This window comes from Neolamprologus brichardi, chromosome 23 (genome assembly GCF_056152115.1).
Source record: "Neolamprologus brichardi isolate AB-2024 chromosome 23, ASM5615211v1, whole genome shotgun sequence".
NCBI classification, from domain to species: domain Eukaryota; kingdom Metazoa; phylum Chordata; class Actinopteri; order Cichliformes; family Cichlidae; genus Neolamprologus; species Neolamprologus brichardi.
This window is the reverse complement of record NC_142125.1, coordinates 21,672,784-21,690,271: the sequence shown is the minus strand read 5'-3', so window position 1 is coordinate 21,690,271 and position 17,488 is coordinate 21,672,784. Positions and strand designations below refer to the sequence as shown.

Here is a 17,488-nt window from a genome sequence, read left to right as displayed (position 1 = left end):
TGTTATCCATATTGCAGAGCCATGAGCTTCTCCAAGATCTTATCCATATTGCGTTTAAAAAAACACAGTCTGAGTACTCACAGCCCTGCCCATCGTCTATCTTGTCAGCCAGCCTTGTGGGATTTTGAACAGCTGTAGCCGCTTCTTGTTCTTCTATAGCCCAGGTCCGAGCCAGCTCCAATCAGCCAGAACTCTGTTATCATGGTTCTGAATTGGTAGATGTCGTTCAATGTCCTCCATCGAGAATGAATTAAGCTGCTTTTTGGGAATGACCTCGAAGGGGACTGGAGGCAGCTCCCCAGCATGGTAGATTCAAATGTACTAATGAGACATGAAGAATTGAAAGAATTGAAAAAAGCAAACGGGAAGGTGGGGCACAAAATCAATAACGAACAGCTTGTACAAGTGGGAGGTCATATAGATAAGACCCAGAAGGGGTATGTTTGGAGGCGTGGTCCTGCTCCTGAAGTTCAGACAATGTATCTTGAATAAGTGGAAGATCTAAAGATTAGGGTGGAAAAATTGGAAGAATTGTTGATTGTATGGGAAAATTGGAAGCGCTAGTGATTGGGATGAAAAAAAGAAGAAGAATCAATAGTAATTAGGATAAATACAATGCTGACTGGACTCACCACTTAACAAATTGTTCTTCTCCAGACTTCAGCTGACATCACTCTGACATCACTATCTACCAGTAAATCAGATGATCGATTTATGCTATCTGTTATAAGACTCGGTAACTTTTAATTGAGGATGATTTGTGAGGAATTGCATGTGTCATTAAAGTAACTGTGTAATTCAATCTACTAATTTGCATATTATCCTTTAGGAACCACATTAGTGTTAAAAGTGACTCATTTGGAAATCCACATTGTGAAAGAAAAAACATAATTTGTACATAATCTGCTGACATCACCATTAACATCACTAACTTTTACCAAATCAGATGACTGATTCTGCTATGTATTATAGGATATTGTTCAGATATAATTTGTGAGGACTTCATCCTTTAGCAACCTTGCCTGAATAATATGTGAGTTATTTGGAATTACAGCTTGGAAATGAAATCCATGACTAATGATTGTAAAATATAACTGAAAAATCTTTATTATTGCATTTGGCATTTGTTGTCAACAACTTATATATATCAGCATTTGTCTGTTTTTAACGAGTTTTATTTTAAAAGTAAAAAATAAAAACAATAACTTACCTTAACAAAAAAGAAGACTCTCACATGAACAAGTGAGTAAAATCTAGAAAAAAAACCCTCAGAGCAACTGTGTAAAATAAGTAACCAAAACCTCACATGATAACAAAGTTTTACATATGTAGTAAGACAGAAGATCTGTCAGAAGATCAGAGTAAAATCAACAACAACCAAAAATCTTTTTCTTATCTTTTCCTCTGAGTCTTTGTATGACTTTTTGTCTTTTGTTGGTATCTTTAGGTGCCTCTTTAGTCTTGTGACTTCTGAGCATCTTTGGACTTAACAACTGTCTTGCAGTCAGGCTCTTTGGTCTTTTTCTTTCTTGCTTGTTGCCCTTTTGCTTTGTTTCTTTTCTTTCATCACACTTCGCCAAAGAGCTTTTCTTCATTAGAGACCTTTTCCTCTTCTTTGGGTGTGCCACTGGAGACTCATAGCTAGTCCCAGGGCCATCTTCTTTTACTCTAACTGTGTCTTTGTTTTCAGTTGTTCCTTCTGATCTCAAATCGTTTTTTTCTTTATCCATGGTCTCCATCTGTGGTCCCTGTTCCTTTATGTCTTTGTCCTCTGTTCTCAGTGCTTTGTCTTTATCTGTAGTCTCTGTCTGTGTTTTCATTTCTTCCTCTGTTGTTCCTTCTGATCTCAAATTGCATTTTCCCTCGGTTGTCGTCTTTGTCTGTGGTCCATGTTTATCTCTGCCTATGTCCTCTGTGCTCATTCCTTTTATTTTTTCTGTAGTTTTTCTCACTAGTCCACTGGAAACTTCTTGGTCTATGTCTGTTGTGTTCAACAAGGGACCATTTTCATCTTCAGCTTTGTCTTCTTCATTATCTGTAGTCACTGTTTGCATACTGCTTTCATTTTCACTCAAACTTTCTGGCCTCAAGGCTTCATTGTCTTCATCTATTGTCTCTGTCTGTGTTTGGTTCACACCCTCAGTTGTTTCCTTTGGTCTAACAACTTTTTGTATTTGTGTTTGGATTGCAATTCTTTCTAAGATAATTTTAGGAGATTCCCAACATTTAAACTTGTTTTTAAGAAATTGAGTACGACTATAGAAATGTCCTGTGTCCTTTGTGGCTTTTCCTTTTCCTTTAGCATTATCTTTACCTTTGGTGGTTCCCAATGTACCTGCTGCTGTAAGGTCAATGTGTTCACAGTTATCATCATAATCTTCACCTTCACTACTCTCTGTAGTCACCATCTCTGACATATCTTCATCACCTGTTGTGTCTTCTTGTACCCTCACTTTTGCTCTTGCCCTGCCACTCTGTTTATGTGGGTGTTTTCCAGATGTGTTTCCTGCTGCCGGGTCAATGATTTTCCTGACTTCATTGTTACTTTCATCTTTGCTGCTGTCTGTGTCAATGGTGTTTGCGTGCTGTTTGGTCTTCTTTTTCACAATTTCTTCTCTTGTGGCATTTTGACTAGACTTTCTTTTCTTCGGTCCAGCATATCTTCTCTGCAACACATCTTTATTGTCTTCTGAGGTTGTAGATTCCTCAGAGTCTCTGGTTCTATTGTTCACAGCAAGTGCCTTTGCAGCATTGTTGCGGCACTTGAAGACTTCGTCAAAGTTTAAATCTGCCTCATAAAACCTTGCTGCAGTTGCATCAGAATGGCACATCATCCGGTGGACTTGTACCTTGCTTTGGGTTCCCAAGAATCTCCCACTCTACAAATGTAAACATTAAATAATGTTATTAATTGCACTAACATTTGACATTTTCAAGATTTGCAGAGCTAAGGACAGAACCACAAAAAGAAGTACAACAGAAGACAATATAAAGAAAAAGAAATGTCCTTCCAACATTAAAACACTGGGAGTAGAACCAGGAAGGGTGACTGTTTTATATCATCCCTCTAAAAGGATAGGAAGGTAAAAACACTGAATCACCATAAAGTGGAAACTACTCACAAAAGTGCTGATGCTGCTCCTAATCATAGAGAAGGTTGGTTTTCCTGGGATACCAAACTTCCTCCATGCATCTTGAAATGATGTCAGCATCTTAGAATAAGGCCCTCCATTGGTGTTGGCAAAAATCAATTGTGATGATACACCAGGGTATCTGTGGCGGTGGTACACAAAGCGGTGAAACCATATGTATTCGTCTTTCGTTAGGGGAACAAGTGCATGGCCAAATGTTTCTTTGGTCTTGTGCTCTTTTACCTGTAAAAGAATCAGCAACTAAATTACATTGCACACAGTCATTGATGTCGCTGGTAAGAAAACATCTTTAATCAGGGAGAGAAATCATTTCTTAATGACTTTACTCTGATTATCCGCCGGCCATCACCATCCGCTTCAGCAGTGCCAACTTCGTCAACTGTCATATTTGATATGACGGCTCTTCTGTGTCCAGTTGTGCAGATGACAAATCCAGCCAGAAGACCATAGAACCAGTCTAGGTTCTCAGTTGTGGGATTTTTCTCAAGCTCGACTATTGAGTAACATAGAGGTTGCACGGTAAGACACAAGGGATAGTTGAGCATATCCCTTATATTGCTATATACTCCCCCTAATATAATCCTATATAAACATCACAAATGCTACTGTTTGTATATGTATTATATATTTGAACAAAAATCAAAAGTCCAACAAGTGATTATAAATGAGCAGTCTGTTATAATTGAAAGCAAAAAGTTCTGTCATATATTTCTGTAAATCTGAGTTTCTGAACTATATATACATACAGATTACAGCTGGTAAGTAAATATTATAAAAGAATTCTCATTAACAGAGATATTATTGGGGTTATTAGAGTTGTCCTTATGGAGAAATGAACTAAACACTTACCAAGTGCTTCAGGGATGTGTGTGGTGGCCTTCTTGAGAAAATCAGTGATGTGGACAGGATCTACAAGCATTTCTAAAAGACACAGAATGTTTTTATGTTCCTGTAGCTCCAGTCATGCTCATTCATGCTGCACGCAATGATGTAAATATAAAACAGGTTGTAGTTTAGACTTAATTTTTTTCAAAAAATTATTTTTTAAGGAAGAAAAACTGGCAATCAGTGCTCACAGTATATGAAAATGAATTGGATTGCCATTTTGAACTTAAATCTTACTTTTCCAATCCAGAATACTAACCCTTTCAATTTATTTATCCTACTTCCTAAACTTTCCAAGTTTACCAAGCTTAGTACTGAATATAACACATTCATGTGAAAAAAAATAAAAACTATCAATATACTAAATTTTGATAGTCTCATTTCCTTGACCATTTTAGTCTTTGTGTTTTTTGACTGTATAGTTCATTTTATCATTAGGTATCTTTAATTTGATTATTAGTTTGCTTATTGTTTAGATATTTTATGTTTTTTCTTTCTGCATTTGTATGTTTAGTTATGTGTTCCCACTGGTTAGTTGCTGGTCACGTCTCCTGTTTTTGGTGACATTTTTCTTTTGTTTAGTTTAACTTTTACCCCTGCTTAATTTTTTTTTCTACATCTGTGGTAGATTCTCTCAGCTATCTTTACTTCCTTCTTACTTTGGAATAAGTAGCTTTGGTGTGCCACTGTTTCCTTGTGGTGACAAACTGTTTTGCTGCCTGCCTGTTTGTGCTACTCTACATTTCCTAGTTTCTGTTTACTTTCTATTTTGTACAATGTATACCCTTGCAGTGTACAAAATATGTACTTAAATACAATTTAACTTATATTATAACATTTTGAGTACTCCTTCCTCACTACATCACAGTAATGACATTATGACATTTATAAATAATGTATTTATTACACATGCTAGGTAAAGACAGTGATGAATAAGTAGTAAAGTTGGATCTTACGTGATTTTTTGATCCGGATGGCTTGCCTGTGGGTTTGTAACTCCCTTCTGCTCTTCTTCATCTCCAACTGAAGTGCAAATAAAGTCCCCTTTAAAGCCTTACGGGAGGCTCTGACCTCTGGCAGTTGTGCATCAATCAGAAATTTCAAGAACGCCCTCACATTTCCAATCCGAATCCTTTTGGTTGTCACGGCATGTTTATTCAGATAAGTTGTCCATCTAAAAAAGGCACAAACAAACACAAATCAGTAATCACTTTAGTATTATTGAGATTACTGGACTTAAATATCACAGAAATTTGTAAAAATGTACTCAGTCAGTCTTTCTCTGTTGTCCATAAATGCAAACGTCATTGCAGGGACTTGATTGTGAGACATGAAATATGCCCAGGCACGGACATATTGGACCCGTTGTTTGGCATTTTCAACGTCTTTTGTACTTGTTCCACAAATGTGCTGAAACCAAGCATTCAGGACTTTCTCTGTTTAAAATAAAGTGTAGTAACAACATAGCAATTAGAAGTGTCATGACAAACTGATGAGGTACAGAAAACATTCTTCTAATTCAAGTGGTTGACAATGATATCTGGAAGATATTGCTAATTAGTAGTATCTGTTTAATTAGCGGGATGTGACTTCCTAAATAGAACAACCAGATATACAAATTCACATTACACTACACAAGAAACAATATTATTGCCGAAGAATTCATACCAAATTTAGGAAGCCGGGCTGTTGGGTCACGTTTACTTCTTTCAGATTTCTGGTGCTTTGGGGGGCTGAGAGGTTTGAAGCCAAGTTTATCCTTAGTGGCTTTCAGACTTTTCAGATTCCTTTTCAGGAGTTGAAGTAACAAATCCAGTTCTTTGCACTTTTTGCAATTCTGATGTTGGACTTGAGCATCATCTGATTGATTGACAGGGGAATGGACTGAGCTGTCTTCTCTAATCTCTGCAGATTCTTCACTGCTATCACTGTTATCACTTCGCTCCTCTTGATCACTGCTTTCAGTCAGCTGCTCTATGTCCAGTGAGGTCACCATTGGAGGCTGTGGATTTGAACGTCTGAGAGCTTTGAGGGCTTTCAGATTAGCCAATCGTTTCGCTGTCCTCATTACTTTCTTCTGATCTGATTTCTGAAAGGGTATAAACAATAGAACAGCAATGTTTGAGAAAGTTAGTGAAACATGTCACATAAGAATGCATTCTAATTTAACAACAAAATGTAAGCTATACAAAACACTAACCTCAATCTCACAGTGGACATTTTCCAAGTGCTTGTCCAGTCTTATACGGCTTTTAGCTTTACATACTGGACAGTCCAGCCTGCCCCTGTAACTGCATATCACATCCAGTTTGACAAATGTAACTACAACTACCACTTTAAATTGTTGCATTTTTTGTCATATACTGTATGACAGTGACTTACACTGTAGAGCAGTAATTTAGCAGTAAATGAAATTCTTCTTTGTTTACAACATGGTGGTATTTTTTTAAATGCTGCCCAACTGCAACATATGGAATCAAGCATATTGGGCATTCTGTCATCTGACGTGGCATTTTTCCTGTAGAGAAGAATACACATCAGAACAGCTGAATTATTTGTTGAATTATTTATAATTCCCTAATTCTTTGAAGAATTAGGGAATCATATTTAAGGATTGGAAGAATTGGAAATTTGGAAGGATGAATAATTGATTGAAATTTGACTTATTTTGAAACAAATTTCCAAAAATGCATTCAGTTGGATTAATCACTGGAGAGCCCTTCAGCAAGAAGAACTGTTGAAAAAAGATGTTAGTGTTGTTAAAGAATTTAAAGGGTCAATGTCTCTATGCGCTGATTTCTGTATGTGTACTTATTTACTGTAGGGTGTTTGTTCCTTTTTAATTTGACAAAAATAATCTGCCTGGCAGGCAGCCAAAGCCTAGAAAACATTTTTCAATCAAAATGATATGCAGATAGTACGATTAAAATAAATTCAAGAAATGCTCACAGACAATTACATAGATCTTAATGTGTGGTGGTACAAGGTATAAAAGTATGAACAAAAATAAAATAAAAAACATTTTGTTACTCACTTGTCTCTTGACTGTGACAATATTTTACTGTTCACTGAGGAATTATGAAAGGAAACCTAGAAAAATGAAATACAAATAATAGAAAACACGGAAATTTACATTTTTTAAACATTAGTTATTTACATTTAATAGTTGAAATTATAGTATAGTATATAGTATATACTATATATAGTATATAATTATAGTATAGTATAGTAAATGTTACAAAAGACATTAGGAATTGGGATCTTACAGTTGGAAGGAATTAGTGAATTTTATCGCAACTTACCTCTATGTAATTCCACAATCTTCAACTGACAGCACTAACAGCTCTGCACATAACCTATGGGGAGCTTAGCTTTCAGATTGTCAAACCTATCACGCCGTCTGCTTTTATCATGTGATTTCTTACCAATAGCGTATATCTGAACTTGGAATGGAGGATGATTTGTTTGGAATTTTAAATGTAATTAATGTAATTGACATGACAAACATCATTTGCATATCCTTCTTTGGGAATGTTCTTAGTGCGAAGTATCCCTCATTTGGATTAATAACTTATATGATAAAACAAGGTTCAACTTCAAACCTAGAATTTCTTTTTACCATTTATCGCTTATGTAAATTGGCAAAGAATAAATAAATAAAATTCTTCTTCCACCCGTAAGGGCGGTCTATTCTTTGCATATATATATATATATATATATATATATATATATATATATATGTATGTATATATATACACACACACATATATATGCAAAGGATAGACCGCCCACAGGGGCGAGTGGGGATTTTATATATATATATAAAATCCCCACTCGCCCCTGTGGGTGGTCAACCCTTCAAGCTCGGGTCCTCTACCAGAGGCCTGGGAGCTTGAGTATCTTAGCTGTTCCTAGGACTGCGCTCTTCTGGACAGAGATCTCCGATGTTGTTCCCGGGATCTGCTTGAGCCACTCGCCTAGCTTGGGAGTCACCACACCTAGTGCTCCAATTACCACTGGGACCACCGTCACCTTCACCCTCCACATCTTCTCGAGCTCTTCTCTGAGCCCTTGGTATTTCTCCAGCTTCTCATGTTCCTTCTTCCTGATGTTGCTGTCATTCGGAACCACTACATCGATCACTACGGCCGTCTTCTCATGTTTGTCTACCACCACTATGTCCGGTTGGTTAGCCACCACCATTTTGTCCGTCTGTATCTGGAAGTCCCACAGGATCTTAGCTCGGTCATTCTCCACCACCCTTGGGGGCGTCTCCCATTTTGACCTCGGGACTTCCAGGTTATACTCGGCCCAGATGTTCCTGCACACTATGCCGCCCACTTGGTTATGGCATTCCATGTATGCCTTGCCTGCCATCTTGCACCCTGCTGTTATGTGCTGGATTGTCTCAGGGGCATCTTTACACAGCCTGCACCTGGGGTCTTGCATGTTGTGATAGACCCCAGCCTCTATAGATCTTGTGCTCAGTGCTTGTTCCTGTGCTGCCATATTTACAGTGCTCCACCCCTCGGATAGAAACAGGGATCTCAAGTTTCCTGGTCTTCAGTCAATTCTTTGGTCTTTGTTACACTGAACGGCAGAAACATCTGCCGTTCAGTGTGACAAAAGAGTGCACCACAGCCCGGCACTCCATCTCGTCACCCTCAATAATGCATTCAACCATCTTCAGAAGATGTCAGGTCTTAGTGCAGTGATTGAAGTTTGAGGTGTAGAGAGTGAAGAGGAAAGGGGAGAGGACGGTCCCTTGTGATGCCCCTGTGTTGCATTCATTGTGGTCGCTCTGTCAGGTAATCAACAATCCAGGACCATCAGTGGATCGACTAGGTCAAGCTGATTTAGGCAAATAATGGCTTGTGTTGTGGCTAAGACTAAATAAAGTAGATAAAATTATATACAGAGTCTTTGTAGTCCTACTATTCAGTGGTTTATGTAATTTTGTGAAAGAAATGTATGTTACCTTGTAATGGATTCAGTTTGTATAATGATTACAGAGCTCTTCAGCAAAGAACAACTGTTTGAAAAAGATGCTGTTGGTTGTTAAGGCAGTTAAAGGGTCAATGTCTCTGTGTGTTGATTTGTGTATGTGTATGTGCACGTTTAGGACTAAGTTCCTATTTAGTTTGACACTAATAATCACGGTGGCACGGTAGTTAGCACTGTTGCTGCACAGCAAGAATGTCCTGAGTTCAATTCCACCATCAGGTTGGGGTCTTTCTGTGTAGAGTTTGCATGTTTTCCCCGTGTTTGCATGGGTTCTCTCTCTGGTTACTCCGGCTTCCTCCCACAGTCCGAAAACATGCAGTTAGTGGGGATAGTTTAATTGGTCAATCTAAATTGCCCATAGGTGTGAATCTGTGAGTGAATGTGAGTGGGAATGGTTGTCTGTGTCTCTATGTGTTAGCCCTGCGACAGACTGGTGACCTGTCCAGAGTGTACCCCGCCTCTCCCCCTATGACTGCTGGGACAGGCTCCAGCACCCCCCGCGACCCTGGAAAGGATAAGCGGAAGCGAATGGATGGATGGTCTAATAATCTGTCTGGCACCCTGACGAAGCCTAAAAAACATTTTTCACTCAAAATGAACTGAAGAAAGTACAATTAAAATAAATTAAATAAGTGCTCACAGAGAATTATACAGGTTTTAATATGTGGTGCTAACAAGATATAAAAGTATGAACAAAAATAAAAAAACAAAACTCATCTCGGTGCCAAAGAAATCCTCTCTATCCTGCACAAATGACTATCGTCCCATCGCCCTGACCACTGTCATCATGAAGTGCTTTGAGAGACTTGTCATGGCACACGTGAAGAGCAACCTCCCCTGCTCACTTGACCCGCTGCAGTTTGCATACCGGCCAGACAGGTCAACCGAGGTTGCTATTTCCACTGCTTTCCACCTGTCCATTTTCCACCTGGACAAGAAAAATGCTTATGTCAGAATGTTCTTTAGTAGACTTTAACTCAGCATTCAACGATATATCCCCCCGAAAACTGTTTGACAAACTCAGCAAGTTGGGACTGAAAACCTCGCTCCAGAACTGGATATTAGACTTCCTGCCAGAGAGCCCTCAGTCCATCCGAATCAGCGACAACATCTCCAGCACCATCAGGCACAGGAGCTCCTCAGGGCTGCGTTCTTAGCCCTCTTTTGTTCACCCTTCTGACACATGACTCCACCACCCTACATAGCTCTAACCACATCATCAAGTTCACTGACGACACAACCGTGGTTGGACTCATCAGCAGCAATGATGAGTCAGCGTACAGAGATGAGGTTCAGCAGTTGACGTTCTGGTGCAGTGAAAACAATCTGTCACCCAGGATCGTTGTCTTCAGGAAGACTCGCTCCACTCACACACCACTCAGCACCCACGGTTCCATAGTAGAGGAAGAGTTCAAACACGCTCTGCTCGTTCGCTCCTTTCACATTTGTCTTCAGCACTCTCGCCCACTCCACGACACACTGCCAGGGAAACTGATCCAGCAATAAGGACAGGTCCAGGAGTCTATGCACAGGAGAACTCCGGTTAGAAAAAACTAAGAAATCACACAAAAAACTGAGATTATCAGAGCTGTATTGACGAGGATAACTCAACGATCCAGCGAAGATGTCTTCTGAGCACTCAGCTAAAATAGCAGCCCAGGAGTACAGGTAATCAGGCAGATCCACAGCGGCCCTTTGGTGGCCCAGAGGTGCCAGAGGTGGCCCACACATTGGCCAGCACAAGGCAAGTTTCAGACACACTGGTGGTCCTGTGCTAGCCCATGTGTGGATTACCCGGCATCTGAACCGAGGACAGTGCTGGACAATGCCAGCCACTCCATGACGTGCTGGTCACAGGAGTACGCTCAGTGAGAGGCTGATATTATCCATAATGCATAACTGAACGACACAGGAAATCATTCCTGCCGGTGGATATCTCTGCGCTACTTCTCCAACTAAAGCAAGGTACACACTGCAATAGTTATACATCCTTATTATCTGCACCTTCTCTAAACAGAAAGGAAAATTTTACACTTTTACATTACCTCAATATCAACCTTATATATTTAATTTGTGCAATATCCTGGGGTATTAAAAATTTGAACTATTTATATCTATTAGACCTATTTTGTTAGATTTTGTAGCCTCATAATATACTGTATTATTTAATGTAGTTTGTCAATTACTGCTCTTATTGTCTTGGAGCAATTGTGAACATAAATTCCTTAGGGATGAATAAAGTATTATTGTCATTCTAATCATATTTTGATTCACCTATAATTTTCTTCCAAGATACTCAGTTTGAATCCCATCATAATGAAGACACAGCCCAATAACACTGTTAAAGAAAAAAAAAAAACGTTATTAAACTTCATTTTAATTGTGTGTGTGTGTTTACTTGTAATTATATGCATTTCTTGAAATGGAGCAGGAGCAAGACCACCACAAAGACTAAAGCGATTGCAGCAGCAGTGATGAGAATCATACACCAGGTCCATTTTATATATTATGGAAAAAATGGTGGATTAAGAAGAGAAAACACTGCACTATCCTGTAGAACACTCATCTTGTGGGCTCTGAAGCTGACCAAAGATTGCTTCATTTTGAGCAACACTCTGCAGCTGTATTTCTACTGCATGAAGAACAAATGACATTTTAGTTCAGACCACTGAATCTGAGATATCAAACAGATGTTGATCAGACACACTTGCACATACCTGACATTCTCAAAGTAGGAATAAGAACAAAGAAACCAATTTTCAAAGGAAGATGCATACAGATGAAATTATCATTAGTTTCTTTGAAGGATTAGTAATTTCTATACTAAACGTGGAAGATCTAGGACTTAGAGTGAAAAAATGGAAGAATTATTGATTTGGTTTCTAAAATTTGAAGCTGTATCGATTAGGATTTTTTTTAAAAGCCAGGAGAATTAGTCATTTGGATAGAAAGAATGGCCATTATACTAATCAGTTACCTAGTCATACTTCTATGTCCTCTGCTGACATCACCCTCTAACACCATTGTCTATTAGCAAATCAGACAATCCATATTGGAGGCATCAGTGATTTAGAATGTATAATTGGAATGTCTAGGGACTGGAATAAAAATGATAAAAGGATTATCTGTTTGTGTTCTATAATTGGAAGGACGAGGGATTTTGATGCAATCGAACCTCAAGAGTTGGTAGTTTGTCTTGTAATTGGAAGGTTGCCGATTCGAGCCCCGGCTCGGACAGTCTTGGTCATTGTGTCCTTGGGCAAGACACTTCACCTACCGCCTACTGGTGTTGGCCAGAAGGGCCGATGGCGCGATATTGGCAGCCTCGCTTCTGTCAGTCTGCCCCAGGGCAGCTGTGGCTACAACTGTAGCTGCCTCCACCAGTGTGTGAATGTGAGAGTGAATGAATAGTGGAATTGTAAAGCGCTTTCAGGTTCCTGAAAAGCGCTGTATAAATGCAATCCATTATTATTATTATTATTATTATTATTATTATTATCATAAAAAAATGAAAGCATTAGTGATTTTGATTGGACTTACCTTGAAACAAATCTTTTCCAGTCTGCTGTATTCTTACCACACTCTGACATCACTGACCTCCCCCCCAAACTCATGACTACACAGACCTTACGCCAATCACATGATTAATTTTGCCTATATTACAAGGAACTAGTACTTGGAATTGAAGATGATTCACTTGGAGTCTTTTCTGTAATTATGATTAATAACATTCAATTAATCTGTTTTGTGAATCTTACTAGTTTAGTATAATTTTAATTCGAAATTACACCTTGTCAAAGAAATTAATAAACTTGTTTTAAATAAGGATTTTAATTTACAGTTAAAATGGGATTTTTAATTTCTTAGACTTAGAGAGTGTTTATGGTCATTGTGCCGTTACTTTCACAGCAAAATTGGGTACCTGGACCACAAGGTACAAAATGAAAGAAGGGAAAACAATATACAATGAGGGGAAAAAATTAATAAAAATAAATATATATGTATACATATATGTGTGAGTGAACTATATACATGGGATATGCGTAATATACATGGTGCATGCGTAGGAGACATTGAAACAGAAACATGGGGCTGTATACAAGGGCAAAATCTAATAAATAAAATAAGGGAGGAGGGGCTATGGTCATTTGAGGTGGGGATGGTGATCCCAATAAGACCAAAATATTGCATATGAGCCAAAAATATTGTACGGAACATGGAAAGACTGAGATATTGCACATAGGTGATCAATAGCAGCATCAGAGTGGGTGTGTTGGAGGAGTCTGTTCACACTCTTAGTTTGCATTTGAAGTCCTTCGAGTAGTCAGTAGGTCTAAAATAATATTATATAAGAAGGAGTACATTACAATGCTGCTCCTTACGTTATGATTCAGCTGCAAATCTTTGCATTATATTCTTTCTAAATACCATGAGTGTTGACTTTTCCCATCCTCCATCAGTGTGAGAAAGAAAACACAGGATTTTGCCATTGAACAACAAGAACTTTATTGAACTTTATCTGAACATTGTTGTATATGAACATATGTGTGCAGGTGCATGCATGCTTGTGTGTGTGTAGCTATGTTTATGTGTCTTTATTGGCAGTCATTTTCCTTTCCCATCAGCAACACCATCTGCCTGCAAAGATAAATGAAGAGAGGAGATTCTTAGTATTTGTTGCAGTAACTTTCATTTGATATTTCATTTCTTTATAGCCGTGTTTCTGTATAACTTACATTGGTGGGCACATCATAATTGCTGGACTGAGGCTCTTTATCAGCTGCATCAATCTTAACCTCCTAGGTTCTGGCGTCCAAATATGTGGACATCACAGTTTGGGTTATTTAGACCAAAATACTAAATTTTGCTCTACAAGGGCCTGATATCCACTTACGAGGACATTATACTGCCACTGTTCTATCAAAATTTTAAATGAATATCCTCATATGTGGCTCTCATTTTTCTTAGAAACAAAAATCTGGTAATTTTTTGTTTTTACATTCATGAGGTCCCAATCAGCCCAAATATCAAAGAGAAATTAAAAATGCATGCCATGGAAGAGTTCGGGTCATAGGAGGTTAAGAAAGAAACAATTGCAGGAACATAGCATAGTTTTTTATAATTTATAATTTATACTTATACTTAGAGTGTGGCTAATTTCCTATCTGGCTATTGAACATCTAAAGGTATGTAGCAATTTAATAAAAAAAATCTGATGGTACTGATGTCAGTGAAAGACCAAGGGGATAGGCATCTCCATCTGATCAATGCGATGTGGAGATAAGGTAGGTGATTAACACTAACAGTTAAAGAAAAGACTTTTCAACTGTTAATGACTTTTTGTGTTACTACAGGAACTTACAGTGGCTGGCACATCATTGCTCTGAGACTGAGACCCCTGAAGAACTGCAACAACCTCACTAATTCCATTTTGTTCCAGTAACTCCAGTGCATTGTTTACTGCATCCAATATTTCAAAACGCCATCTTCCTCTCACATGCAAGGCATACACTCGGACCCTGGGATCCGAAGTATTCTCCTCTTTTTCCATTGTCTTGTTCTTGTGAAGAAGCCACCTGGTTTAGGGGATGTGGTGCTATGTTGTAAAGCAATACATGCAAAAATTAACAGTCAGATTAAATGTGGTTCATGTAATGTAGTTCTGTATCGAAAGATCAAGGGAACAAAATTAAAAAGTTATTCATTTGGATTGATGGAATTCTGATTGAACCAGCATTCAAATAAACCCCTCTTCTCCATCTTCTGCTAAAAGGTAACAACATGGACTCTTAATTCAAGCCTGTTTCCACCGCCACTCCTCCAAAGTTGGCTGTTGTGCTCACAATGATTGTTCAGGCATTTAGACAAATGAATTCTGCTGTCTTTTATAGGATACTGGATCTTGGAAAATAGGAATAGCCATTAGAAATTTTATGTGTAACTAATACAATAAGATTTGCACAGCTACCATTAGGAATCTTTTAATTTGAAATTATACCTTGTAAATGAAATCAATAAACTTTGATTCTGTGCTATTAAATAAAGTGCTGTACAAATGTCCACATAAACAAAGGTGTTATCTATGTTACTATTATTATTATTATTATTATTATTATTATTATTATTATTAGCGGTAATAATAAAATATATTATTAATCAGGATCAGAGAATTTTACTACTTACTGAACCACCTATAAAAATTAATCCAATTGACCCCCGTGTTGAAATTATTTTTAAAAACACATAAAATATAATCAAATACATAAAATATAAACAAATACATTAAATTAAGTTCAGATGTTTGGTGCACATAGAGTGGCATGTTTCTCAGTCATACAGGGGACATCAGCACAATGTTCAAAGCATTAGTCATTTATATTATAATTCTGGAGTGTCTAGTGACAAGGATGAAATTTATGGAAGTTTAGCTATTTTTATTACATAATTGGGAGGACGAGGGATTGGGGTAATAAAAAATGAAAAAATAGGGATTTGTATTGACTTACCATAAAATAAATCGTTGCCAGTTTGCTGTACTCTCATCACACTCTGACATCATTGCTCCTCCCACCCTAGTTAATGACGAAACAGGTTTTTCAGCCAATCAGACGATCTAGTTTGCAATCATTGTTTAGGGTAACAGTTCTTGGAATGTATTATTAAATTAAATAATTACAACAGAATCCAGTCTTTAAGGCTGGACCCAAACTATGCTGCAGGTCCCAAAGTCAAACGATTACTGTGGAATCACAAAAATTGTCTAAATTCTTTAATCTTTAATAAAATGATCAGCGTTGCTGCTCTACCAGGTGTAATAATTAAGTTTAACATCCAGGCATCCATCTTTTTTTCCACTCGATAAAAGTTAACATGACGGTTCCCGATGGTAAGGAACAAATGCAATCGCATGGCAGGATGCTGTAAATGGACCAAACTTCAGTCAGGAGAACAACTGAGAAAATCCATCCACAATACGAGGTTAGTCATTAATTAAGAACTTAATTTATCTCAAGGAAAATTCTTTTGTCATACACATGCTCAATCATCAACCACTTAGATGTCTTTTTCTGTGTTCCATGATTGCTGTTAGGGGAGGATTTTGATTATCGATTTATCGATTAAAATAGATTCTAGCTTAGATAATGTTGTATCGATTTATTAAAATCTTGAATCAATTTTTAAATATAATCTAAGGTTAAACCTCTCAAAATTTCAACAACCACCAAACAGCTAAAACAGTGAATTAGAGCAGGTACACGGATTCTGCACACATGCCCCCGACGGATCAGAATCAGTGAGATGTCTCCCTTCTCACCCGACGACACGGACGCACTCGGAGCTGAAAGCCGACAGTTCACTGATTCTGATGTTTCAGTGGGTCAGCGCTTTGTGTTTACGCCCTTTTTGTGATAGATTCTGAAGCTGCAGGTTGTATCTCTCCAAACAATATTGACTGAACCAGCAGCAAAAGAAGATCCAAACTAAGCTTCAAATTTTACTTCACATAAACATCATCATAAATTTCATCTTATTTTTGCTGCTTTGCTTTCACCACAATAAAAATCACACTTCATGCAGAGCTATCTCTCTCTCTCTCTCTCTCTCTGTGTGTACTTCAAAAACAGTTTCCCGTCGAAAAATCTCAGTTTTCTGCATTATTAACTTGCTTGCCATTGTTTACAACGCTGTCAGAAGCTGTTTTTCTTTCCCTTTTACTTACTTCCGAAAAGAGAGCCTAATTTCTGCTGTTCAATCAGCTACTGAACAAATTTAAACTTTTTAAAATTGTGCAAAATTGCAAAATGCTTGGTTTTGTCTCTAATAACACCTCTGTAACTTTGCTCTATTTCACTTCAGCAGCATCATGTTTATATGTTGATTAATTGTTTTCTTTCATTTGTGATCTACTGCAGAATATTTTAAGGTCATCTGCTATAAAATCCCAGGCCAGGAAAATCGCCTTCATGTTTTTCTATGTTTTATTCTCAGTGACTTTAACACAAAGGCATCTGCTGTGATGCTTACACCTTTGATAAAGTCTTGCAAGTGTCAGCTTTCTTTTATAGATATAAAAATATGGAAATGTACTGATACGTGATCAGAATTTTAATATTTCTGACTGTCTGAGGCAAAAATTTAAATCGAATCGATCGATTTGGACATTGTGAATCAGAATCAAATAGATGATACCCAGCCCTAGTTTTTGTCCCACTTGTCAGCTTTATCCCCTAGTCAAGTCCATGTCTGTTATGTTTCCTTTTTTACTTTGAAAGTCTGTGTCCTATGTCAAATTTTTGAGTTTTGCTTCCCCGTTTATTAGGATCAGCTATGCCTCCCTCCCGTTTGCCATCCCTCGGACTGGACATCCTCCACAACATTCGCCTTCACCCCGTTCACCGCTCACCTGGTCAGCTTGGTGGAGGATGTGCAGCCTGGCCCGGCCTGAA

General features: G+C 38.0%; 1 protein-coding gene across 1 annotated transcript; it reads right to left on the bottom strand.

Annotated features, from left to right (window-relative positions):
- Positions 1-1,367: 1,367 nt before the first annotated feature.
- Positions 1,368-10,882, bottom strand: LOC148096115 (uncharacterized). Its single transcript, XM_087835878.1, has 14 exons — positions 10,836-10,882; positions 10,375-10,563; positions 9,887-9,969; positions 7,072-7,098; positions 6,420-6,555; positions 6,238-6,328; positions 5,706-6,126; positions 5,305-5,473; positions 4,994-5,211; positions 4,002-4,073; positions 3,479-3,645; positions 3,123-3,374; positions 1,853-2,879; positions 1,368-1,711 (listed from the first exon to the last, which is right to left on the bottom strand). The coding sequence occupies exons 1-14, from the start codon at positions 10,880-10,882 to the stop codon at positions 1,368-1,370; spliced, it is 3,243 nt and encodes a 1,080-aa protein (XP_087692004.1).
- Between the last annotated feature and the right edge of the window lie 6,606 nt (positions 10,883-17,488).